The sequence below is a fragment of the Cyberlindnera jadinii genome (assembly GCF_001661405.1).
Source record: "Cyberlindnera jadinii NRRL Y-1542 unplaced genomic scaffold CYBJAscaffold_28, whole genome shotgun sequence".
NCBI lineage: Eukaryota > Fungi > Ascomycota > Saccharomycetes > Phaffomycetales > Wickerhamomycetaceae > Williopsis > Williopsis jadinii.
In genome coordinates, this window is record NW_017963679.1 from 1 (window position 1) to 22,833 (window position 22,833).

Genomic DNA, 22,833 nt, shown 5'->3' on the forward strand with positions numbered 1-22,833 from the left:
GCTCCTTTTGTGACCATAACTAGAACCCAAGCTACATAATAGTGCATAAGGCGTATTATTGGTAAAGACAACAGTAGTGCATTCGTCAAGTGCTCTTCTCAAATACATAATTTATGTACTGTTGATCCCGCCATAACAATTTCTGCTCTTCCCACTAGCTGCAGAATCTCAATGTTGATCAATTGGCCCATATTGTTGGCCAAAAAGAGAAAGCAAGCAAAGCGCAGTATACCAGCTGGGTGAAATAATAGTAGAGCTGGCGGAGGGGGGGGGAAGCCCTTCCGAGGTAGTTCTGACTCGTTCGATCTGTGAGTTCATTGCCGATCTAAAGTTATGGCTGCGGTACTGCTGCGCACATATATATAAACACTTAGAAGAGCTCATCACATGGTACTGAACGATGTCATTCTCTTTATTCTATAGATTACTTGCACTGGATTTGCCATAGGGCCGTTGATACAAATGAATGATGCTCCCATAGCGTATAAAGGCTTGTTGTTAGGTCCTCATCTTTGCTCCGCCAATTGTAAGTCATAAGACGCACTAGGAGCTACATAAAAGCCAGCAAGAAAGTTGCAACAGGTATTTGGGAGTTTACCGAACACTTTTCTCCAATGATTGTACAGTACTTGATGAGATCATTTGATAGTTATCAGCGCCGTTTACTGCAAGACAACAGAGAAAGATGAGCCCAATTGCAGGGTACACGTATCTTACCGGATCGGAAGATGGGAGTTGGAACGAGATAGATGATAAAGGTTTATAAGCACTTCTACCTCAGGCGTTGAAGCACTTCCACTTTAGACGTTGGAGCACTTCCAACATTGGATCACATCATATGTTGAACCACTGTTAAAGATGTCACGGGTATTGAATCTGAACACCTATATTCACCACCTTCCCGCTAACCCTAAGATTATATGCACCCGCCTTGATCATTTTTGCGCCAATGCAGTTACAGAGTTACGCCGGACAGCGACCCTTTTGGTCGATGAAAACGGGTTTTGCGCAATTCCTCAATCCTCACATGCTATAACCATTTTGGGATCACACAGGCGTCCAGGTCACATCTACGGACACGGAAATGACCCATAGGAACCAAAGGACGCTGTTCTCGCTAAGACTATGGTCATGGGGAAGCCTGAATCATGTTCTGACGCTTCATGAGCATATGACTTAAAAATGGGCGCGGGGGTCAACGTGGTGTTGACAAATCCAAGAGTTTACAAGTACATTGAACTCCTTAACAAGTGGGTGGTTAGATGCCAAATTACACACTGTCTAGTTTATGGTGGTGGGGGTTCATCGTAGTATAAGGTACGCTGACTTTATTAGGGTATCGAATAATGTGACTCTGCACCTCTATGATGTATATATCAGAAGAAAGCAAAGCGCAAGCGCCGATGTCTTATCATGAACTGTGACCATCTTAGCTGCTGGCCAACACCGAACGAATCCATGACCACGAACAGATGGTCAGCTGAGTAGCCCAAGCTAGCCAGGATATTTACGTAGTCCATCGCTGTTCAGCAGCAGAAATGGAAACACCTCCAACGATAAAGAGATGTCTGGATGTATGATTACATAATAATCGACCTCGACTTTTTGTGTTGATGCTAACGGTTTGTATGAGCTTTATACACAACCACAACAGAGAAGGCATCGCATTCGAGCAGAGAGAACTGTTTATTTGTCGAAGAAAGATCGTCGGAATTGAAGGTCACAATAGCAGACAACGATGTCGTCATCAGGAAACAGTGGTAATAACAACAACAACAACAACAACAACAACAACAGTAACACCAGCATTGGCACCAATGTGAACTCCAAGAAGAAACCCAAACCAAGGCTCTTTACAAAAGATGTCAAGGCTCTACTCTATGCCTATGGAGATGTGGAGGAGCCACTACCCGAGACTGTCAACGCAGTGGAAGACTTGTTGGTCAACTATGTCGTTGACCTGTGCCATGATGCCCATGCCTACTCCAAAGTTACCCTTCGTCAAAAGGTTAGAGTGGAAGATTTCAAGTTTGCCCTAAGGAAAGACCCTTATAAATACGGAAGACTTGAGGAGCTATTACTGATGCAAAAGAAGATTGAATCTGCTAGAAAGCAGTTTGATAACACCGAAGGTAAAAACTTCAAGAGCGTGACCGTCGATGATGACGATGAAGATGCTCAAAATGATGAAGCCAACGGAGCGGTTGGTCAATCCACCGGGACCAATTCGGCTTCAGCATCTAACAATAGCACTGGAACGAGCGATAGGAAGCCTACAAAGAAGAATAAGAAAGATGATAATAGGCCCAAGAGAAAATACACAAAGAGTGGTAAAGAGCGGAAGCCATATAAGAAGAGGGCTAAGAAGGGGGAAAACACTTCTCAGGGGCCTATTATCAAAGCCGCGGCTCCTTCGAGTTCTACTCTTTAATGTTAGAGATATTTTAATGTCATGATGATATAACACGGTACTGTTTGTAGTCCCGTATAGATATATAAACATCAAACAACGATATTATGCAGATACTGTTCGTTTTGTTCCTCGTCAAACGATTGGTTACCTATGAACTTGTTCCACCAAAGGTTGAACTGGTAAAGTGCCAGATTCTTCAAGTTATGAGGTAAGTTGATATAACTCGAGCCGATGAATTTCAAGGCATCCCAAACAGCATTCAACTCTTCATCAAATGCTTGCTTTAAAGACTTACCCCTTTTGACTTCAATTCCATCTTCAGTTATACTTTCAACCTCAATGGAATCGATATCCAGGGCTAAATCATCTTCGTCATCCAAAGTTGGCTCATCTTCAGTCGAAATGTATTGGAAATCTTGTTCAGACTCCAAATCTCTCAATGCTTGTAAATGATTAAAATTTTGAATCGAATCTATAGATTTTGTCAATCTGTCAAAAGTGTTGAAAAGACTCGAGATTTCGTTCTTGTGAAGGTGTTGCATTGTGTTATCGTCTTCGAATAGTACCTTGAGAGCAGTGGCATAACCCGTGGATTGGATCTTACCCCAGAGACGACATCTATCGCAGGTAACACAGTCCATAAGCTTCGTAACGTTTTTGAACTTGGTTCTGAACTCGTCCTTAGTCTCTGAGTTCTGAAACATCACATGCTCATCAAACACGTACAAGTCGTGCGGTAGATCCTGAATGATGCTGTTTATCTGAGCCCTGATGTCTTCGTTGTTCTCCTGGTTATGAGCATTAAAGATGATATCAGCCAACACAGGCTCCAATTTCAAGATCGCACGGGTCACAAGAGCATAGTTCAGGTAAATATTCGCTATTCTATCTGGGTAGTTGCCAACTTTGAACTTGAACAGGTCGAGGTTTGGTTCCCACGTATTGGTAGCGTTGTTATAGTATTCGTTGGACAAATGGGTTGATACTGAGCTGTGGAAACCTGAAATGATCTGATAGAAAACGTGTTGTTCCATTGGACATTCACCTTCCAGCTGGTTTTGGTATATCATTCCCCAGATGTTACGTTCTGGTGTTGGGACGTATCCTGTGAATCTCTCTGGGTTTCTCGATATGTCAATGATAACGCCGTCTCTATCATTCAACTCACACCATTCGCTGTCTTCGATGATCTGGTTCTGGTTATTCTTTGGGCATAGAGAGTCCAGGAAGGAATCCTCATTCAGATTCTCCAACTCGTTATCAACATCGTAATTGTATTCTTGCGAATGGACATCCAAATCTAATTGACACCCAGGACTAAAGCATATCGATTGGCACTCAAAGAACGGACAGTTCATGTCAAGTTGAAACTTGAAATGCTTGAAGTAATCTTCATTAACCAAGCTATGAACCTTTGATCTGATCTGGGAATTCACAGTGTTTATCCTCGAATAGGTCAAATCACAGCACTCATTACTAATCATCGAGTCGGTGTCGATGCTGAACAGGCTGTTGTTACCGGCCACAACCGTCACAAGGGCACCAAAGATAATGCCGAATCTCATCGTAGCTGGTTTCTTCTGTTGATGGGTAGTTGATCAGAAGGATCTGGTTCTCCAGTGGGAATGAAATGTAGGGAAGGAGAAACTTAGGATTAAGAGGCCAACAAAAAGTGTTCCAGAAAGAGAAGATTAAGAAAATGGGATCATATACAGATTTACGTGTTCAGATACATAAGGCCCCAAGTTTGTCACCGGAGAAAGTTTTGGCCACCTTTATGGATCACCCGAACACCAAACCGTTTTTTTCTTTCTTTTTGTTCTTTTCAGATTTCTTTTTCTATTTGGGCGGTTAGCTTTGTTCATTGGTTTACCGTGGTGGGTTCACTAAGTGTGTCGTTTTGTAGAACGTTAAAGGCACTTATCTGACATAAGGTAATGCTACGACCACGTAATGCTTAAAACATGCAATGTTCTGGCCACGTAATGCTTTGACCACGTAATGCTTTGACCACGTAATGCGTTAACTACTCCCACTTGATCTATAATCACTTGAACAGATTAACCTATCTACTTTAGCCACGCGGAACGCTCGTTCATGTCAAACCCTTTACCTCTAAGATCCCCTGATCGAACAATTCTCTAATGACATCCAGAATTTGTAAGTTCTCCTGTGCCAACTCTCTTTGAATAATGGCCTTGTTAAGGTTGAACTTCGCCTTGTTCCTTGACGCTTCACCTCGTACGACATTGTTATTCCTTTGATTTCCTTGCAGTTGTCTCCTCTTCTGAACAACTTTTGCCTCCTTTGAATCTTCAGAGCTATCAGATGGCTTGCTATTTGAAATCTTCTTCATCCAGTTAACTTTCCTCTGTTTGATCCACGCTTCAATGTCCTCCTGCGTATTCAAGGTTATGTCTGTTCCAGGAATAGCGATATTAGCCTTGGTTGTAGATTCCTGTCCCTGTTCTTGTTCTTGTTCTTCGTGAACGTGGTCATGAACGTGTATTGGGGTGTCCGAGACAACTTGGTCATTGGGAAGATGTACTGGCAAATTGCTTGGAGCATGGGCAGGCAGATTCACATCAGGCCTCGACTTCTTCAATGGCTGTCTCACGTCCTCTTCTTGAGATGCTCTTTTACCGTATATGAGATCCATTTCCAGATTTGTAAGGCACGAAAAAGATGCTATCGACACTATCAACTGTTTAATGGAGCTATGTAGAGAAAATTTTCATCCCCCTGTATAAAATAACAATAAACTTCTGTAAGATCTGCTCGAAAAATTTGGAAAGTGCGATGATCAAAAAATTTGACACAAAAAGTTTGATTCGACAAGGCAGATTTGAAAGAACTAACTTTCTTATTTACTGCGGTGGAGGGTGAGCAATGTTTATATATAAACTTTCAGTCTTAAAGTAAAACGAGAGAGGGAAACCCCACAAGGCAACTTTAAATTGTAGTCACGAGACAATGCTTAGTCGACATTGAGATTTAGGTCTAGTGCGTGCCTGTGTGAGCGATTTAGCTGTTGTGGTTAGGTGCTCAGAGCCTCAGTGACGGGAGGAATATTTCGTGACACAAAGACAGTTGAAAGCTGGAGGTGTAAGTACACAAAAGTCGATTTCGGCGTTTTATTTGTTTTGATTCCTCTATCACGTTTATTTATTTAAACAACAAAGAGGGTCTTGTAAAGTATCCGATCGAACGATTCGTTGAGAACCGACTAAGTATAACATCTTTGATGAAGGCGAAATATACATCCTGCGATGCTACAATCGACGTTGAAAGTATGAGTCTAATCTCAGAGTCGGATGATGAAATTCTCGTATCTGGAAAGACCGATGACAGCGGGGTTGAGATGGTTGTCTATTGGACTAATAGACACACTCATCTCATTGACAAAGTGATTAACATCACTTCTGTGTTTGCATTTATCCTACTCTTTGCGTTTATGGATTCATCGTTGTTCTTCCACCAAACGATGCTATGTGCATCTTGTTCACAGTTGGTTCTCATAATTCTTAAGATCAACTCGGATTGGTGTCCAATTTTGGCGGTGTATTCAATCGTAGCATCGTTGAACTCGACAATCTCATGTATTTATGGGATCTTTAAATGTTCCAAATTGTTATTCTCACTTTCAACAGCATTATCGGCTAACGTATCACAATCACTGCACAGCTACGACAAACAGTTAACGAGCTTAGTGTCACTACAAGCCTATAATGTGAAGTGGGATATCACAACGTTTGTCTTGTACATAGTATTGGGTCTTATAGTCTTTGAAGTGGAGATGGCTGTGAGATTTGTCGTTGCTATTCGGGCCCGCCATAGAGGTTATGAGAACCCACGCAAGATGCTTGAGTTTGATAACGAAAAACTTCTCCGCCAAGATGCCCTTGACGAAAGAACACCGCTTGATGAGTCAATCGAACACATTGTCTCAATATTGTTTGGGATGTTTGGCTCAACCAGAGACACAGTCAAACTTGGTGATGTCGAGTCGAGGAGTGGTGACATCTGTTGAACTGAAAGAATAATGAGCAGCTAGAGGGTCTATTCATTGATACATAAATATATCCAAAGAGCAAGAGATTTGTCCTAACACGTTGCAATCAACCAAGTATTAACTGAACACCCCCACTAAAGAATGATTACTTCATTTGTAGATGGTTATAGGTAGAGAAGAACAATTACCCCCTATAAAGCCATTTTCGCTTATTTGCACGATACATTCCAAATTCGGTTAATTGTGTTGTGTAAAAGAAACCCACGCCCTTTTCTGAAATTTCACTCCCCCACAGAATCACACAAAAAAAGAAGAGAAAACTCCATAAAATGCGTGGAGGGGCATCGCTAAAAGAAGAAAACAGAGAGACGGAGAGCGCCAAAAAGTGAACTCAACGGTGTAAAACGGTGAAGAAAAAGCCGAAATTTGTTGGTGTATTTCTTGATCCCAATCAACCATAAAAACTGGAATACAGCTGCCTGTTTTACGTCCTTCGTCTTTGTCCCTGTGGGTTTATCATTCGCATCATGTCCCAACAAGTCAACCGTGCCGCAACACAGTCAATCACCCAGAAGTTCCTGAACAAGGAGACGTTGAAGTGAGTAAAATGGAATGAAGCATTTATAGCCGATGGCGGTTTGGTTTATAGGACGTGGTACTAACTCTCCCACTATAGATATGTGTTTACAACGCATTTCTGGGGTCCCGTGTCCAACTTTGGTATTCCAGTAGCTGCTATCTATGATTTGAAGAAGGATCAGAAGACCATTAGTGGTCCAATGACAGGTGCGCTTGTTGTCTATTCTGCAGTGTTTATGAGATACGCCCTAGCAGTGACTCCGCAGAACTACCTACTCTTTGGCTGTCATGTGATCAACGAAGTAGCACAGTTGGGCCAAGGCTACAGATGGTTGGACTATTGGTACTTTGGTGGAAAGGAGAAAGCCGAAGCTAAGTGATCCTTTGATAGGATTAGTTTATGTCCATCTACATATACACACGTTTTATCTCTGCAATAGCCGATTGTGGATTCTCTTTCCAGCACTAGTCGAATATACCCTTTGCCTTTGAAGAGTTCTGAGTCAGGCCTAGGTTTGTAGCTGGGTCTCTTTCAACTTGAGTTGGGCCAAGACCAGTTCCTTGAGACTCATTGGAAGTGGACTCATCAGCGAGTTCCAGTTTCCGTCTTTTTATAGATTCCAGATATTGTAGCTTTGCCTCCTGGATGACTTGACTTCTCGTATTCACCAACGACTTCAACGTCAAAGCATCTGCGTTTGGATCACCCCAAGTGACCCTCGGGCCTGAATCGTGTTCCCCTTCTTGTGTGAAGTCTGCACCACGAGAATAATCGTCCTGGTGGTGTTCTATACTCTCATTATCACCAGCTTCGCTGTCATCATCGTTATCCTCAGGGACAAAGAGATCATTTGTAGTGATACTGGGTACTGCAGCGGCATCCTGTGGCTGTTCGTGTTCTTGTTCAATCGTTGGAACAACCCGAGGAAGCTCAATACGCTCCTCTTTCCTCCGTTTCCTTTGTTTGTCCACAACTAGAGGTACCGGGTCAGGTACAGTCACATCATCATCGGTATCGAGGATCAATCTCACAGTGGCATAATCCTTCCTTATCTCAAATAAAATCATCTCACCACCTTGGATGAACCAGGATTCAAGAGAATCACCAGACGAGCCCAAGTTCAACAAGTTCTTGAAGTCCTTTAATCTGAAAACCAATTTATACTCACAGCTATCAGAGTTCTCCCCAGCACTATCATCGTCCTCCTCCTTCGCACCGCCCAAGGAATAGTCCTCCAAGTCTTCAGTGTTGAATCTCACAGTAACAGACATGGGTTGTTTCAACACTTCCTTCTCCCTTATGGAAACACCCCTCGTGAAAGCAGTGATGCTGAACCTTTTGGCATCGATGTCAAACTTCACCAGCTCGGATGAACCGCTGTTATCCATAAACCTTCTTAGAGTACCAACATTAGCCGCAATATAACTGATGGTCCTGGAACCAGCCTTCCCAGACCTTTGCGCGTTGAAGTTATCCTTGTAGTAATCAGAAAGCCTCTGCAACTCTGGCGAGCAGATCGTGTAGAAAGGGGTAAAGGTCTTTTTGATCAAGTTCTTGGTCAACACCTCAATGCATAGTTTATACTGCAACCTCGTTGGACAATCACCAGTGGCATCGACGGACACTTTGAACTGCTCAACGTCCTCCTCGTGTCTCTTGAAGAGCATCGACAGGAGCTTCGATTTCACAGAGAGCGTGAACCCGATATCCTCACTGTCATTGTGCCCCTTGTGCAAGCCTTCCGCAACCCTGTCCGTGCTGAACTCATAAGTCTTGAAGAATTCGCTTTCAAACGTGATATCCATGTACCCAGTGTACGCAACGTTTCTCGACGACAGCACCAAGCGCTTAGCATAATATGTGAATCTGATGTCCTCTGACACCTGGGCTATCGAGTGGATGCACCGACACCATACCGCCCTGTTCTCCGGCTTAGATAATGCGAAGGCAAAAGATGTCATTTCGGCAGGCCTGCACCAGCTTCCCACAGGCTATCAAAAAAGTGTTGATGTTTATTTTTCTTGGGAAGAAGGGGTCGAAGGTGAAGCTGGGGAGGAAGCGTAGGCAGAAGAAGGCGCCAGAAGGGTGAGAACAGGAACAACGGCAACAATGAGCAAAATATTAAAGACTCCAAGGTTCAAAGGCTCTGGGAGGTCGAGATCTGGTTGTACGAACTGTAAGAGACGTAAGAAGAAGTGTGATGAGATTAAGCCAATCTGCACCGGTTGTTATAGAAGGAACCTGGAGTGCAAGTACCTCGAGCTGGAGAGGTTCGAAAGTGCCGATAAGGAGGACCTGACGGCGCTGATATCGGGGGTTAGCTCTAAGGAGCTGTTAGGAGATGATTGCAGTCTCCTCATAGGGAGTTGGCTTGACTCTGACCTGTCGTACATGTTCCCTTTGCACTTGGAGACTGACATTGATGAGGCTGTTTCACAGATGGAGCTCCAGGTGGAGCTCCAGGTGGACACCCTCATACGATTTCCTAGGGATATCACCAGGAGAGACTACAAGTATTTGAAGTATTGGGTTGTTGAGATCCTCCCAGAGCTCTCGATGCTGCCTTCTCCGACCGTGGCCAACTACTATTCCAACATATACTTGAGAATGGCACTGACCGAGCCTGCTGTGCTCTACTGCCTGATCTGCTGGGGCTGTAGGGCCAAACGGGGCCACAGCTTGGACTACCAGATACGAAGTGAAGAGTACGAAGCCTTGATGTCCGTGATTAGAGATGAGCTCACAAAGATGCAAGCTGACCTGACGAAGAAGAACTTCTTCTCTTGCTTTGTATGCTACATGGCATTGGTGACGATGGAGATATCGTTTGGCGACACGAGAATGTGGTCAAGGTATTTCAACGCTTGCTTCCACATGGCCAATAAGATGCCAGGATGCTTGAAGTACCTCACCAACGAGTGCTACACTGAAGGATGGGTATTATCACAGAACTTCGCATACTTTGACATACTGGCATCGCAGACCAACGAGAATGGAACGTTCTATTCAATTTCTGACTATATCGATATCCTCTCGGCAAATAACAGCGATGTAGCTCAACTCCAGTCCGATCCAATGCAGGGGTGTATAAGGCCAATGATACTGCTGATTGGGAAAATCGTCAGCTTGCTGGTCGAATACAACGCACTGAAAGTATCATCTGATTATTTGAATCCGAATTGTGATCGGTACAGTATAGTTGCAGAGATGTTAGAGAAGGCTAACAATCTGGACAACGAGATATGCTTCTGTAAGCCCGATTTTACATTCCTGAACAACTTGACAAAGGAAGAGTTGGAGTATCATCTGACTCTGTTCGAGGCAATGCAAATATCTACACAGCTTTATCTGAGACAGGTGATAAAGAACCTCCCAGCAGTGGTACCAGAGGTGGAGTTACTGTCGATGAATTTGAAGGAAGATATGCACGTGCTGATCGAATCACAGAGGTTTAGAAAGAGCCTTGCCTTCCCAATGCTACAATTGGGACTGTGTGTTAGCTCTGCACAAGATCGTAAGGAGGTGAAGGAGTTCTTTGAGAGGCTCATAAAGATGTGTGGTTATCTAAGCTCCTACCAAAGCATATGGATACTCATTCAGAAGGTGTGGGATTTGAATTCAAATGGCCAAGTCTACGTTGATTGGTTTAGAATTTCAAAACAGATGGAATGGAAATTGAACTTGGCTAGGTGATTATGCCTCAGAGCAGCTTCAAATATCATCAAGATCGCAGCCATAGTTGTCATCCAGATCGGCTCTGCGACCAGACGTAAAGTCAATCTCTTCAATCTTGATCACACCCTTCTTGAAGTACCAATAATCATAGCAAAACCAGCAGATGAAGAAAGCAGGTAACATGATATAACCATCAATGAAGCCTTTATAGTCAAATGGCTTGAACACTGACCAACCTTGTACGAGAACCAAGAATACACCAAACGCAAACCCTATGTAGTCGGTGTAAGGATAAAAATACGACTTGAAAGGCAAGGCCTCCAACGAATAGCCTTGTGCAATCCAGGCTCTTCTGAACCTCCAGTGTGTTACAATGATTGCAGTCCAGGCAATGAAGGCAGAAACTGAGGCAACGTTCACAATGTAGGTGTAGGCGATGCTCGACCCACTCTTGTACGATAGGATACTCAAGAAGCCAAAGAGGTGAACGAAATGGATCGAGACCCAGGGGATACCCTTGCCGGTAGTCCTTGTAAAGATCTTTGGCCCGTAGCCTGCCTCTGCCCATGTGAACAGAGCCCTCGACGCGAAGTAGATTGCGCTGTTGATGGAAGAGATACACGTCAAGAGGATAAATGTCGTGACAAAGTACTTCGAGTTTGCCCATCCAGCATTCGTAAGGGCAATTGTCATTGGTGATCTCATCACCTTCTGTGAATTGCTGAACGCAGGGTCGTTGTAAGCCACTGTGATACCGTACGCCACGGTAAGGCCAAAGTAGACGTAGAAGATTCTCAGCACCGTGTTCTTACAGGCCGTTGGAATGGCCTTTCTAGGGTTCCTGGTCTCAGCAGCGATGACTGACACTCCCTCGACACCTGAGTAGAAGACACCAGCAAAGACAAAGGCGTTGGCAATGCCTTTGAACCCGCTGTTCAGTGGATAATTTCCAAAAGGATCATCAGGTTTATGGTCCGGAATGCCACCAGCGGCGTATACAATGGCAAAGATGTAGAACCCGGTGAGGTATGTCAGCTTCATGATGCCCAGGATGTACTCACTCTCGCCCCACCAGCTGACGTTCAGCAGCTGGAAGCACGTAAAGAACGCCCACAGCAGTAAATACCAACCGTACATGGGGATCTTGTCAGTGTAGATGGACATCGCAGCGCACAGCGATGTGTACTCAGAGATCAGGTTGGTGATCCAAAGAACAACGTAAGCCAAGGCAACAGAGGCACCAAACCCCTTGGACACAAATCTCGAGCCCAGGATGGCGAAATTGGCATCGTAGGCGGCGTTCAGCTCACCAATATCAAACATACAGATGAGAACAAGAACACCCACTATGGCAAAGCCGGCCATCATACCAGCAGGACCAGAGGCCACCAGCATGCTGCCGAAGCCCATGAACACACCAGGCCCGATGATGCCACACAGAGCAATCAGGTTGACCATCCGGTTCTTAAGACCTGCTTTCAGACCTGTCGCCAGCAGCACATCGCCAGCACTCGTCTCTTCGTACGAGTTGCTAGCGTGTACTACATCCACAGAGCCATTGCCTTTGTCCGTATCTGAGCGATACGACTGCTTCTCAGCACTGTGTCTCATCTTGATGTATAGAACTATGAGTGTGATTGGTGTGATAGGGGTACTTGCCTTGATTGAAGTGGTTATTTGTATGGCTTTATATAATAAACATCACCACCGCCACGCCTATGCAGATAAGGCCGACACAGGGCTCTCTCCATCATGCATATGCGACGGTCAAATCATGCGGAAACACACGGAGGCTAAGGCCCGATTACTACGAAAGTGGGCTCGTTGTAATCAGCTCGATGAGACGGTTCGAATGGTGTGGGTTGCGCTGGCAAAGGCCCGAGGGTTGTTCGAAGCGATGGGCAAACAGCTATGCGCAGCGCATCAACTTCACATCGACGGACACACACGCAACATGTGTTAAAGATAAAGCGGAGTAGACAGGGGCAGCTACGCCATAAAGACGGGATTTGTTTCGTGAGTTCCTTTCCTCCTTCTGGTATCTACTTCCAGGTCAGCCATGATGGTGAAGACGGACGTCACAATCAACGACAGGTACCAAGCTCTGTGCAAAAGGGTTCCAGTAGTTGATACTCATAACGATTTCCCCTACTCTCTGAGAGTCCAGTTCCACAATGAGATCCATTCAGGGCTGGGCAAAGGCTTCGACTTTGACTCCTACTTGACAAGTCACACGGATTTGCAGAAGATGAAGCAGGGTGGGATTGGAATCCAGTTCTTCAGCTGCTTCATCGAGTGCAAGGACGGGGATTATCTCTATGATGACTTCAACAAATCCAACTCTGCCGTCCGAGATACCTTGGAGCAGATCGACGTTATCAAGAGACTGGTTGAGGAGTACTCTGAGTGTTTGGCCTTTGTTCACACCTCCGACGAGGCAATGAGGCTCTTCTCGGACTCACAAAAGATCTCTATAACCCTCGGAGTCGAGGGCCTCCACCAGTGCGACCTGTCCCTTGCAGTGGTCAGACAGTACTATGAGCTTGGTGTTCGTTATATAACGCTGACTCACAACTGCGATAATCCTTTCGCCACTGCTGCTTCCTCCATCACGGGTGGTAAACCGGATAGAGGCTTAACTCAGTACGGTAGGGAGTGTGTCAAGGAGATGAACCGGTTAGGGATGATCTGCGACTTGAGCCATGTGTCCTATAAGACCATGGTTGATGTTTTGGAAGTGACACAGTCACCTGTGATCTTTTCTCATTCAAGTGTGTATTCATTGACTCCTCACGAGAGAAACGTTAGGGATGACGTCCTCGTCAAGGTGAAAGAGAATGGAGGTGTCATCTGTATCAACTTCTTCCCACTGTTCTTGAAACAGGATAAGCGAGACGTGTGCACCATCGATGATGCAGTTGATCATATTGTTCACGTAATCAAGTTGATTGGATGGGATCACGTTGGATTCGGTTCAGATTTTGACGGCATTCCACAAGGTCCAAGAGGACTGGAGGATGTCTCCAAGTATCCGGATCTTATTAAGCTCGTATGGGAGCAAACCGGTGCTCAGGAAGAGGACATTGCCAAGTTGATGGGACTGAACGTGGTTCGTGTTTGGAAAGAGAACGAATTGGTCTCACAAAAGTTGAAGAAGCAATTACCAGTGGAGTCCAATTGGTCTGAAAGAAGATGGGAGTTCTATGAATATGCTAGAGAATTCCCAGAGATCCTTCCTGGTGCATTTGGAAAAGTGAATAACATATGGTCATCTGAACAAGCGTTGGATAACAAATAGACGTCAAATCTTCACATTGAGCAAAGCTCTCTTGATGTAGCTCCTTGGTGAGTTATCAGTTAAAAGCTCTTCGTATTGATATTCTCTATCGGATTCCATACTCTGCTTTTTCCATTGGTTTAGCATTCTCCTGATTCTCCACTCTCTGTAGGGAATTAGCACCATCGTGGAGAAGCAGTACATCGAGCCAACGAACAGTTGGCAGTAGAAGTACGGGGAATGAGATTGCAGTGAGTAGTCTCTCAAGTTAACTGCAACTACCTCAGCGATTAACGAGCCGGAAGCCATCCAAAAGCACACCCAGCTAGAAGCAGATGCGAATGAATTCATCCCAACGACATCAACCACCAAAGGCGACCAGCTAACAGAGCTGACACCAACAAACAAACCCATTGCCAATGCGAAGCATATCAAGGAAGCGTACGAGTGCACGTTAATCCACCAACACAGTGTAAGAATACAAATGTACAAGGTGCCCATCAGCGAAAAGTTTACACGACCAAACACTTCACACAGATACCCAGTTAAGGGTCTTCCAACTGCCTGTGATAAGTTGAACAGCACTGTAATCGTAGTGGCCTGTGTTTCGTTCAGTCCAATAGATACAGCGTAGTTTGAGAGAGAGAAGAGGCACACTATATAGCTTGCATTTGTAAAGGCAACCCACACAGTTATGAGTTGTAAGGGGAAACTCTTCAACATCTTATAATCCAAGACAGATTTGATGACTTTTAGAAGTGAGCTCTGTTGCTCAGCTTCATTCAGATGCTTATCATTCTTTGGAATTCTTGGTTTGATGATAAACGAGGTTGAAGCACAAATGGCAAATGAAACGATTCCCAGAAACCTTAGAGCCCATTTATGGTCTCCAGTTTTATGGATTATTGCATTTGTTGATAGGGAGAACACGATACCACCAATTCCAATGCCAGCTTGCGATATTCCCAGGGCAATTGCGCGTCTTCTCAAGAACCAAGACGGCAAGACTATACTATTTGCACCGAATATGATGCCAATGGCCAAGCCCAGTAGAACACCTTGGGTCATAATCAGCTGAACCATTGTCCTTGCAAAGCTTGCGCCCAAGTACGCACCCAATTGTACAATTATCCCCACCCATACTGTCGGTCTGTAGCCAAACTTGTACAGTCCAATTGATGCAAACGAGATGGTTGCCAATGTGAAGAACATCAACAGTCCCATCATCAAGGCGTACAGAGTAGCATCACCACCGGGGAATTCATCATCTTGAAGGTAGAAACTCAGCATGACACCAAAGGAGCTATTGGCACCCCAGGTGGCAAAGTTCATCATGGCAACGCCAGCGCAGCACCACCACCCGTATCCACCATCCGGAGCAGCGTCGATGTAGTCATCTGGATGGTAATTACCGTCATAATCATCTTTGTTCGACGGCTGTGTCGATATCACTGGAATGCACTCTGTAGACACGACTTCTTTATTCATTGAGAGGGTCAGTAGAACGAGGCAGTGCGTGGATGGGCAACAGGTTGAGAAGAACCGGTGTTGATGAATGAGTCACTAATGTATAGGGAAAAGCATACAAATGTATGTGATGTAAGCAGTCACGTGAGAAGGTAATAGAGAAGCACGTGACACATAACATTGGATAATATTATCCATAATATAATTTCTTCTTGCTCCCGTAGCCCACCGCCGGGCAGTCGCGGCCCTCAAATCAGCGCAACGGAAAAGCCAGGGGAGAATTTCACAAGTAAAAAGGGGGAGGAGAACCGGGACAGGAAAACCGGGCAGGAGTTTTTCAAAAAAACAGAAAACCAACTCACACAGGTCCCAGCTGGTCAGACAAAAGGACAAACCAACGGGACAAGCACAAACGATGAGATTGACCCAGATTCTTAGATCAACACAAGTCTTGGTGAGAACGAGCCAGGGTAACCCAACAGGTATCACTGGACTCTTTCAACACCCTAACCCACGTCCTGCGCTCTTGGAGATTTACAAGGCCACGTTGGAATATGTGGGCAAGGAGTTTCCTCAAGAGTCCGTTTACAAGAAGAGCGTGACCAACTTCACAAAGAGCAGAATGGACATCGTCGAGTCCACCGAAAGCGTTGAGGAGATCGAGCAGAAAATCGGTAATGGCCTGATCGAGGAGGTTCTGATCCAAGCCTCTGATGAGTTGGAACTTGCAAAGAAGATGAAACTGTGGGAATCTTGGAAGGAGCTGGAGGACAAACCGTTGGAGGACCAGTGGGTTTATTTCGGCAAGAAGATCTGATTACCGCCACGTTTATTTATTTTCATAAAGCTATTTATTTATTTATGTGTATATATACGGAAACGCAAAGTTGTGTGTATATACTCCACCTTTAATTACACATTATAAGGAGAATTTATTTCGAATGCGTTAAATATATACGTAATAACCTCGTACACATGAACAACAAAAAATAGGTATGTATCGTTTTTCAATCTACAAGAGACTTTTGAAAAGAATAAACACAAAGGGACAAACACAAAGGGACAAACCAACAAACTCCAGAGTATAATATATATAATCAATTAAAGTAGATTAGATATAAAGAAGGCAGGAGGCAACTTGGCCACACAGACCTCAACAGCAGTTACTGCTTGTCTTATCGCCATGGCCACCAACTTTGACTCCGTGGTCTTTATCGGCGTTTGCCTTTGAGCCAGCTTTATCATGGATGATCTTTGTCAGTTTTATAAACAACTCCTCAACGTTCTCGTTAGTCTTTGCACTGGTCTCCAAGAATGGTACTCCCAATTCCCTTGCGAGAGCTTCACCCTGCTCATAAGACACTGCTCTCAGATCAGCGTTATCGTTCTTGTTACCAACCAGGAACACCTGTGCGTCTTCAGTGGCGTGCTGGTTGATGGCTTCGTACCAGTTCTTGACATTCTCAAAAGTGCGTTCATCTGTAACGTCGTAGACGATTATGATACCAGCTGCTCCTCTGTAATAGGCAGTTGTAATAGTTCTGAAACGTTCCTGACCTGCAGTATCCCAAACTTGGAGTTTGATCTTGGCACCATCAACTTCAACGGTTCTGATCTTAAAATCGATACCAATCGTGGTGATAAACGAAGGACTGAACTTGTCCTCAACAAAACGTAACAGTATACATGATTTCCCGACACCGGAATCACCGATAAGGAGCAGCTTATAAACAGAGTCGTAGGCTCTAGTCGAAGTTCTTCCAGACATTTGTGCGTCTTGATCGCTTTTCTTGTCTTGAACTTGTTGTTTCTATGGGTTGCACTTTTCCCCCCCTTTGTCTTCAAGTGTTTTCCACTTTTGAAAAAGGTGCGTGATTTAATTAGTTGGCGATTTTTTTGCCTGGTTTTTTTCCCTGTGCTTCCTTTCATTTTGGGTCCTTTCTTTGCTTCAATTTCCGCTTAATCCTCTTCTCACCCCTTTAAACAGGAATCAGGCACGTGACTTATCACAGAGCCGCAGCACGTGATTCCGCTAGTGTGTCACACGTGACTGAAATTTCTCAAAACTCAAATGTCGTCGACCAAAATTTTTCTCTGCTTTTACAAGCAGAACACATTCATCAAAACACTGAACAGCCAGTTAACCATACAAGATGCCTACCGTTGCAGTTGACAAAGCCGACCTGTTCGAGCTGTTGGGGAAGGAGTACACCACGAAGGATTTCGACGAGTTGTGTTTCGAATTTGGTATTGAATTGGACGAAGATACCACCGAAGAATGCTCCAAGACTGGTGAACGTCCTCAGTACAAGATTGAAATTCCTGCCAATAGATACGATATGCTCTGTATCGAAGGTATTGCACAGGCATTGAACGAATTCTTGGGGAGAAGAGAACAACCTCAGTACAAATTGTCTCCACAGGTTCCAAACGTGTCCCTGACTGTTGATGAATCCACCCTGCAAGGTAGACCCTATGCAGCAGCAGCCATCTTGAGAAACGTGAAGTTCACACAGAGATCCTACGACTCCTTTTTGGCACTCCAGGACAAGCTCCACTCGAACCTCTGTCGTAATAGAACCCTTGTGGCCATGGGTACCCACGATTTAGATGCTTTGAGTCCTCCTTTTACCTACAAGTTCCTCGCAAAGAATGAGATCAGCTTCATTCCTTTGAATCAGACTAAAGAGGTGAAAGGTGAAGACTTTGTCGAATTTTACAAACAAGACAAGCATTTGGGCAAATTCATTCACATCATTGAAGACTTCCCGAAGTTACCAGTGATTTTGGATTCTAAGAACAACATTGCATCTTTACCACCAATTATCAACTCTGAACGCTCTAAAGTCTCCTTGGACACCAAGAACGTCTTCATTGAGGTCACTGCCACCGACAAAACCAAGGCTGAGATCGTTGTCAACCAGTTGGTTGCCATGTTCTCCCACTACTGTGAAGACCAATTCTCAATAGAGCCTGTGGAGATTGTCTCCAAGCATAACAACGAATCAAGAGTCACACCAAACTTGACACCAAGAGTTATGCAAGCAGAGATTGATTACATCAACAGCTGCTTGGGTCTGAAACTGACACCAGCAGAGATTGTTGCCCTTTTGAAGAAAATGTCTCTTGTTGCATCTCCTTCAAAGACTGATGCAAACTTGCTCGATGTCCAAATCCCAATCACAAGACCTGATATCTTGCACCAAGCTGATATCATGGAGGACGCAGCCATTGGTTACGGCTACAACAACTTGCCAAAGAGTGCAATGGCTGCATCTTCAAACCTGAGTGGTGCTCCACTGCCAATCAACAAAGTGTCTGATATCCTGAGAAACGCATCTGCTCAGTCAGGCTGGTTGGAAGTGATGCCATTGACCCTCTGCTCCCATGATGAGTGTTTCAAATTCCTCAACCAATCAGACGATTCCAGAGCTGTTAAATTGGCAAACCCAAAGACTGCAGAGTACCAAGTTGTTAGAACTACGTTGATCCCAGGTATCTTGAAGACGATCAGAGAAAATAGAAAACACACCTTACCTATCAAGGTGTTTGAGTCTGGCGATGTCGTCTTCAAAGATGAGTCATTAGAGAGAAGGGCATTCAACGAAAGACATTGGGCAGCAGTCCATGCTGGTAAAACCTCTGGTTTTGAACATGCTCAAGGTTTATTGGGAAAGATTATGCAAACAATGAGAACTCCATGGTTACCTGAGCCTTCTAAATCCACCGAAAAGGGCTACTGGATTGAAGAAGACGTCGAGAATAAGACTTATTTCCCAGGAAGAGGTGCCAAAGTCTTCTATAGACATAAGAACGGCGAGGATGCTAAGGTTGTCGGCTCTGTTGGTGTCTTGCATCCACAAGTACTGAACCAGTTTGAAATCCCTTACGCTGCTAGTGCAGTGGAGATAAATGCTGAGATCTTCCTCTAGATGGTCTCTGCTTGACTCTTTCCACCGTCTTTATGTAGTTGAATAAATATACTTTTTTTTGATCTTGGGTGTATATCTTCACCATTCAATGGGAAGCAGGAAACGCTAGCAATTATCTTGAGATGTTGTTGACATCACCAAGAATGTATTGTGTAACTTGACCTCCAGATACAACTGAATTGAAACGGAACGACTACAACTTATGATTCCCAGTTTGATCAACAGTTCTGACATTCATGTCAAACGTTGAAGACCCACTGGAATCACACAGTCATGACAGTCAGTGCAAGACTTCAAATGGTGGACCCTACACATGCGTATCATCATCAAAGAATGCAAAGTTATATTAAATTCATCCGAATGTCATGGTTATGTTCTCAGAAGTTCCCGTAAAGTCATCATCATCGAGGTCGGCTAATGCAGTTGATCTTGGTTTATCAGTGTTGTCAGGCACTTTCGATGAACCTGTCGAGGTTGTCTCATGAAGATTTACTTCACTGGAGCTTGTAGTAGCAGTGTGCTGCTCAGACTTTCCCGTTTCGGTCTTCTCTCTGGAATGGACTGTTTCAGTTGTAGTCAGCTCAGGTTTGGCAGGATTAGTTACAGAAAGAGAGTCTGCAGTAATCTCATCTTGCAAATCGTCTCGTTCAGCCAGATCCTCCTCTTCATTGACAGTACCTTCAGTATGTCGCTGTATATAGGCAATTTGGTCAACGACATCCATTTCACCGTCAGAATCCTGAGCAAGCTTATCATCACTTTGAATTTTGGCATCAATATAGCTTTGCCACCATTCCTTCTTTGTTTTTGGTTTGAACCATTTAGAGAATATACCCTTCTTCTTACTATGACCACCCGTGGCTTGTTCCTTTTCTATCTGTTTCCTCATCTCATCGAACTCCAACACCAATTTCCTCTGACGTTCAGTAGTTTCTGGATCTGGATCATCAATCTCAACAAACTCGTCCTTCAAGACACCGATTCCGAGCTCTTTCAAAAGTTTCGGCATGGAAGTACGATATCCCATATGCCCAGATACAAAAGTTGTGCAGTCAAAGTTTTCGATACCGTCAATGTTTTCAATTTGGGATAGACCCATAACACGGCCAAGACCACCACTGGTGGCTCGGAAGAGATAACCCAAGATCCAATCCTTCTTGGAATACCCATTGACAAAACGACCAGAGACAACTGATCTGGCTAGCAGCAATTGCTCGTCAGAACCAACCACTGGAGAACCAAAGAGTAGGACGTTTTCAACAAGACCATGTGCACCTCTTTTAGCCAGCTCCAGTAGGCACGAGTAGATCACTCTTGAGCCTAAGGAGAACCCGAGCAGTGTCACTGGACGAACACCTAAATTTCTCGAGACCAGAGTATCGGCTAAAATCAGACCAGCCTTCCACGCTCTATCAAGCGAAACGTTCCAAGGATTATCGATGAGGTAACTGAGTTTAGAAAGCATCATGGGGATTTGAATCGCACTCATCAAGGCCATAAGCACAGTGACACCCAAGATTTGTTGAATTGATTGAGTGAGAGCTTCAGATGCAAGAATCGTCATTGTCTGGCCAGTGGACTGAAGAATCTCTGGGTCCCAGAGCAGAGAAAAGAGATCTCCCATCACAGGATCAACAGTCGAGAACGGCAGTCTGATATCATCAGCCTTCGAATTCATCCATCCAGAGACTGTAATGATCAAATTGGTTCTCTTGTTGTTGTGTAGGGGAACAAACTCGAAAGTTTTAACATCAGCAACTCTCTTTAGCATACCAGAGGAACCAACTCTTGCACCGATAGCTGTACCACCGATAGTAACAAGTGCAGTACCACCTGCACCGGCTAAGAACCCACTAGTTCCAGATATACCGATTGTTGCCAAACCAGCGGCGAAACCAGCACCGATAACTGGTGCCAACAACCCGGCACTTAACCCAAGAACCAACGAACCACCAACAGTGGCAAGACCAACGTACATGTACTTTTTCCTTCTCTGACGTCTACGTCTATCCTTTAGGATATCTTTCTCGTCCCAGACTTGGTCAGAGGCATCTTCCAATTGTAAGGCATCGGTGATTCTTCTCTCAAACTGGTAGATATCAGTTGGTTCAACGTCTAAATACCGGGCAAAGTTGATCAGAAGAGTACGAGATCTTGCATCGTAGATGGAGTCTGCCACGAGAACAAGAAACAGGTCACAGATAGCCGTCCAGGTGACGTTTATCTCCAACTTGTCGTTGCCAGAGATGTCCTCTGGCCGTATAACACCGTCATCGTTTTCGTCAAAGGTCTTGTCCAAGACGTTCTCTTGAGATTTAGACGACTTAACATATGATGGATTATCTATCCATGAGGTGCCTTTCAACGATCTTGATAGATCAAGTGGCTCAATGCCATGGCGCACCAAGTTGTCGAGCATCTTGGCCTCTTCCTCTGAAACATCCAAATGCGCATATAATCTTTCCAGCATCGTTTTGGACCACGTACCCATCATGGTCTGTGCGGTGATCATACGTTTGGCGAATTTCGATCTAGCAGAATGGCAGTACTTGAGCGCACCCCAAGTCGCTAGCTGTGTAGCCATTTCGTTCATCACCAGTTTCACCAGGCCCAAGTACGCCAGCTTTTCAGCATCTGTAAGTAGCTTCTTTGTAGTTTTCAGCTGATCAATTGCAGTGTGATCTTCTCTATGCACGTCGTATAGTTCATCTATACTGGAAACATCGTCGTCATCGTCGTCGTCATCGTCACCATTGATTGTATCCTTTTCAGCATTCCTGTCTTGCACAACAGCTGCGGACCTCTTCGGCGAAGATGCCTTGAACAAGAAGTTGGTCTTCTTGTCGGATTCGTGGTACATCTTTGCCTCTTCTTCAGCAGCGATTCTCGTGTACCCGTACGCCTCAGCAGAGGCGTGTACTTCTTCATTATCCTGTGTATCCACAACAACTTCACCCTTCTCTCCAAACACAACGTCATCGTTCGCAGTCCCCATATCCTGCCACCCATCTTCATCTTCAGCTTGTTCCTGAATAGGAAGCGCGCTCTCCTTACCCTTCTTACCCTTGTGCTTCTTACTGGGATCCACCACGGGTACTGGCAAGTGCACAGTAGGCACCAGTGTATTCCTCTCCTTCTTGAACAGGTCTCTCGCAATGTCACCATCCAAGGACAGAGTGCTCTCGTTATTCTTCAGCTTGTTCACCGGGCTGCTCACCGGGCTGTTCGACACAGACGGCAGGGGGGATTCTCCACCGAGGTTGAACTCCACGCAGTTCTCATGCTGTGAGCCGGTGGAACCCATCCCTTCATCGTTATACATAGAGCCCATCACGCTCGCTGTCCCAGCTTCAACCAATACACTCGTTCAGCAACCTCGTTCTTTCCTCAGCAGATGCCCTCAGCAAAGTCTCCCGTAACAGCAAGCACACTTCAAACAGAGAGACGACTTGCAATGCCAGAACATCAACAACAATG

General features: G+C 44.8%; 14 protein-coding genes across 14 annotated transcripts; 7 read left to right on the forward strand and 7 right to left on the reverse strand.

Annotated features, from left to right (window-relative positions):
• Nucleotides 1-1,598: 1,598 nt before the first annotated feature.
• TAF13 (Taf13p) lies at nt 1,599-2,471 on the forward strand. The gene has a single exon (XM_020216022.1). It carries the CDS (start codon nt 1,739-1,741, stop codon nt 2,429-2,431), a length of 693 nt encoding a protein of 230 aa, XP_020067727.1. The 5' UTR covers nt 1,599-1,738; the 3' UTR covers nt 2,432-2,471.
• On the reverse strand, nt 2,202-4,121 carry ERO1 (ER oxidoreductin). Its single transcript, XM_020216023.1, has one exon. It carries the CDS (start codon nt 3,976-3,978, stop codon nt 2,503-2,505), a length of 1,476 nt encoding a protein of 491 aa, XP_020067728.1. The 5' UTR covers nt 3,979-4,121; the 3' UTR covers nt 2,202-2,502.
• A 251-nt stretch (nt 4,122-4,372) lies between these two features.
• RSA1 (Rsa1p) lies at nt 4,373-5,239 on the reverse strand. The gene has a single exon (XM_020217449.1). The coding sequence runs from the start codon at nt 5,070-5,072 to the stop codon at nt 4,509-4,511; it is 564 nt and encodes a 187-aa protein (XP_020067729.1). The 5' UTR covers nt 5,073-5,239; the 3' UTR covers nt 4,373-4,508.
• Nucleotides 5,240-5,539: 300 nt separating this feature from the next.
• CYBJADRAFT_170007 (uncharacterized protein) lies at nt 5,540-6,709 on the forward strand. Its single transcript, XM_020216024.1, has one exon. The coding sequence runs from the start codon at nt 5,658-5,660 to the stop codon at nt 6,441-6,443; it is 786 nt and encodes a 261-aa protein (XP_020067730.1). The 5' UTR covers nt 5,540-5,657; the 3' UTR covers nt 6,444-6,709.
• Nucleotides 6,710-6,758: 49 nt separating this feature from the next.
• On the forward strand, nt 6,759-7,731 carry MPC1 (pyruvate transporter MPC1). Its single transcript, XM_020216025.1, has 2 exons — nt 6,759-7,023; nt 7,102-7,731. The coding sequence occupies exons 1-2, from the start codon at nt 6,953-6,955 to the stop codon at nt 7,382-7,384; spliced, it is 354 nt and encodes a 117-aa protein (XP_020067731.1). The 5' UTR covers nt 6,759-6,952; the 3' UTR covers nt 7,385-7,731.
• On the reverse strand, nt 7,125-9,160 carry DDC1 (Ddc1p). Its single transcript, XM_020216026.1, has one exon. It carries the CDS (start codon nt 8,964-8,966, stop codon nt 7,470-7,472), a length of 1,497 nt encoding a protein of 498 aa, XP_020067732.1. The 5' UTR covers nt 8,967-9,160; the 3' UTR covers nt 7,125-7,469.
• CYBJADRAFT_170011 (Zn(II)2Cys6 transcription factor) lies at nt 8,655-11,094 on the forward strand. Its single transcript, XM_020216027.1, has one exon. It carries the CDS (start codon nt 9,115-9,117, stop codon nt 10,696-10,698), a length of 1,584 nt encoding a protein of 527 aa, XP_020067733.1. The 5' UTR covers nt 8,655-9,114; the 3' UTR covers nt 10,699-11,094.
• CYBJADRAFT_133015 (uncharacterized protein) lies at nt 10,717-12,291 on the reverse strand (the record flags this gene model as incomplete). The annotated part of the gene is made up of 1 exon (XM_020213088.1): nt 10,717-12,291. One exon carries the CDS (start codon nt 12,289-12,291, stop codon nt 10,717-10,719), a length of 1,575 nt encoding a protein of 524 aa, XP_020067734.1.
• Nucleotides 12,292-12,441: 150 nt separating this feature from the next.
• CYBJADRAFT_180665 (dipeptidase) lies at nt 12,442-13,978 on the forward strand (the record flags this gene model as incomplete). Its single annotated transcript, XM_020216993.1, has 1 exon — nt 12,442-13,978. The coding sequence occupies exon 1, from the start codon at nt 12,740-12,742 to the stop codon at nt 13,976-13,978; it is 1,239 nt and encodes a 412-aa protein (XP_020067735.1). The 5' UTR covers nt 12,442-12,739.
• Nucleotides 13,979-13,981: 3 nt separating this feature from the next.
• CYBJADRAFT_133061 (MFS general substrate transporter) lies at nt 13,982-15,445 on the reverse strand (the record flags this gene model as incomplete). The annotated part of the gene is made up of 1 exon (XM_020213090.1): nt 13,982-15,445. One exon carries the CDS (start codon nt 15,443-15,445, stop codon nt 13,982-13,984), a length of 1,464 nt encoding a protein of 487 aa, XP_020067736.1.
• Nucleotides 15,446-15,839: 394 nt separating this feature from the next.
• On the forward strand, nt 15,840-16,241 carry CYBJADRAFT_133083 (complex I NDUFA5 subunit family protein; the record flags this gene model as incomplete). Its single annotated transcript, XM_020213092.1, has 1 exon — nt 15,840-16,241. One exon carries the CDS (start codon nt 15,840-15,842, stop codon nt 16,239-16,241), a length of 402 nt encoding a protein of 133 aa, XP_020067737.1.
• Nucleotides 16,242-16,577: 336 nt separating this feature from the next.
• Nucleotides 16,578-17,192, reverse strand: SEC4 (Rab family GTPase SEC4; the record flags this gene model as incomplete). The annotated part of the gene is made up of 1 exon (XM_020216965.1): nt 16,578-17,192. One exon carries the CDS (start codon nt 17,190-17,192, stop codon nt 16,578-16,580), a length of 615 nt encoding a protein of 204 aa, XP_020067738.1.
• Nucleotides 17,193-17,408: 216 nt separating this feature from the next.
• FRS1 (phenylalanine--tRNA ligase subunit beta) lies at nt 17,409-19,458 on the forward strand. Its single transcript, XM_020216028.1, has one exon. The coding sequence runs from the start codon at nt 17,578-17,580 to the stop codon at nt 19,354-19,356; it is 1,779 nt and encodes a 592-aa protein (XP_020067739.1). The 5' UTR covers nt 17,409-17,577; the 3' UTR covers nt 19,357-19,458.
• A 250-nt stretch (nt 19,459-19,708) lies between these two features.
• On the reverse strand, nt 19,709-22,698 carry MIL1 (Mil1p; the record flags this gene model as incomplete). Its single annotated transcript, XM_020213469.1, has 2 exons — nt 21,659-22,698; nt 19,709-21,580 (listed from the first exon to the last, which is right to left on the reverse strand). Exons 1-2 carry the CDS (start codon nt 22,685-22,687, stop codon nt 19,709-19,711), a joined length of 2,901 nt encoding a protein of 966 aa, XP_020067740.1. The 5' UTR covers nt 22,688-22,698.
• Between the last annotated feature and the right edge of the window lie 135 nt (nt 22,699-22,833).

Bases quoted from the DNA above. Each gene is read 5' to 3' on its own strand.
- TAF13 (XM_020216022.1), top strand. From the start codon at position 1,739: ATGTCGTCATCAGGAAACAGTGGTAATAACAACAACAACAACAACAAC.
- CYBJADRAFT_170007 (XM_020216024.1), top strand. From the start codon at position 5,658: ATGAAGGCGAAATATACATCCTGCGATGCTACAATCGACGTTGAAAGT.
- ERO1 (XM_020216023.1), bottom strand. From the start codon at position 3,978: ATGAGATTCGGCATTATCTTTGGTGCCCTTGTGACGGTTGTGGCCGGT.
- DDC1 (XM_020216026.1), bottom strand. From the start codon at position 8,966: ATGACATCTTTTGCCTTCGCATTATCTAAGCCGGAGAACAGGGCGGTA.
- CYBJADRAFT_170011 (XM_020216027.1), top strand. From the start codon at position 9,115: ATGAGCAAAATATTAAAGACTCCAAGGTTCAAAGGCTCTGGGAGGTCG.
- RSA1 (XM_020217449.1), bottom strand. From the start codon at position 5,072: ATGGATCTCATATACGGTAAAAGAGCATCTCAAGAAGAGGACGTGAGA.
- FRS1 (XM_020216028.1), top strand. From the start codon at position 17,578: ATGCCTACCGTTGCAGTTGACAAAGCCGACCTGTTCGAGCTGTTGGGG.
- MPC1 (XM_020216025.1), top strand. From the start codon at position 6,953: ATGTCCCAACAAGTCAACCGTGCCGCAACACAGTCAATCACCCAGAAG. The intron at 7,024-7,101 runs GTGAGTAAAATG...CTCCCACTATAG, and splicing joins CTGAACAAGGAGACGTTGAA to ATATGTGTTTACAACGCATT.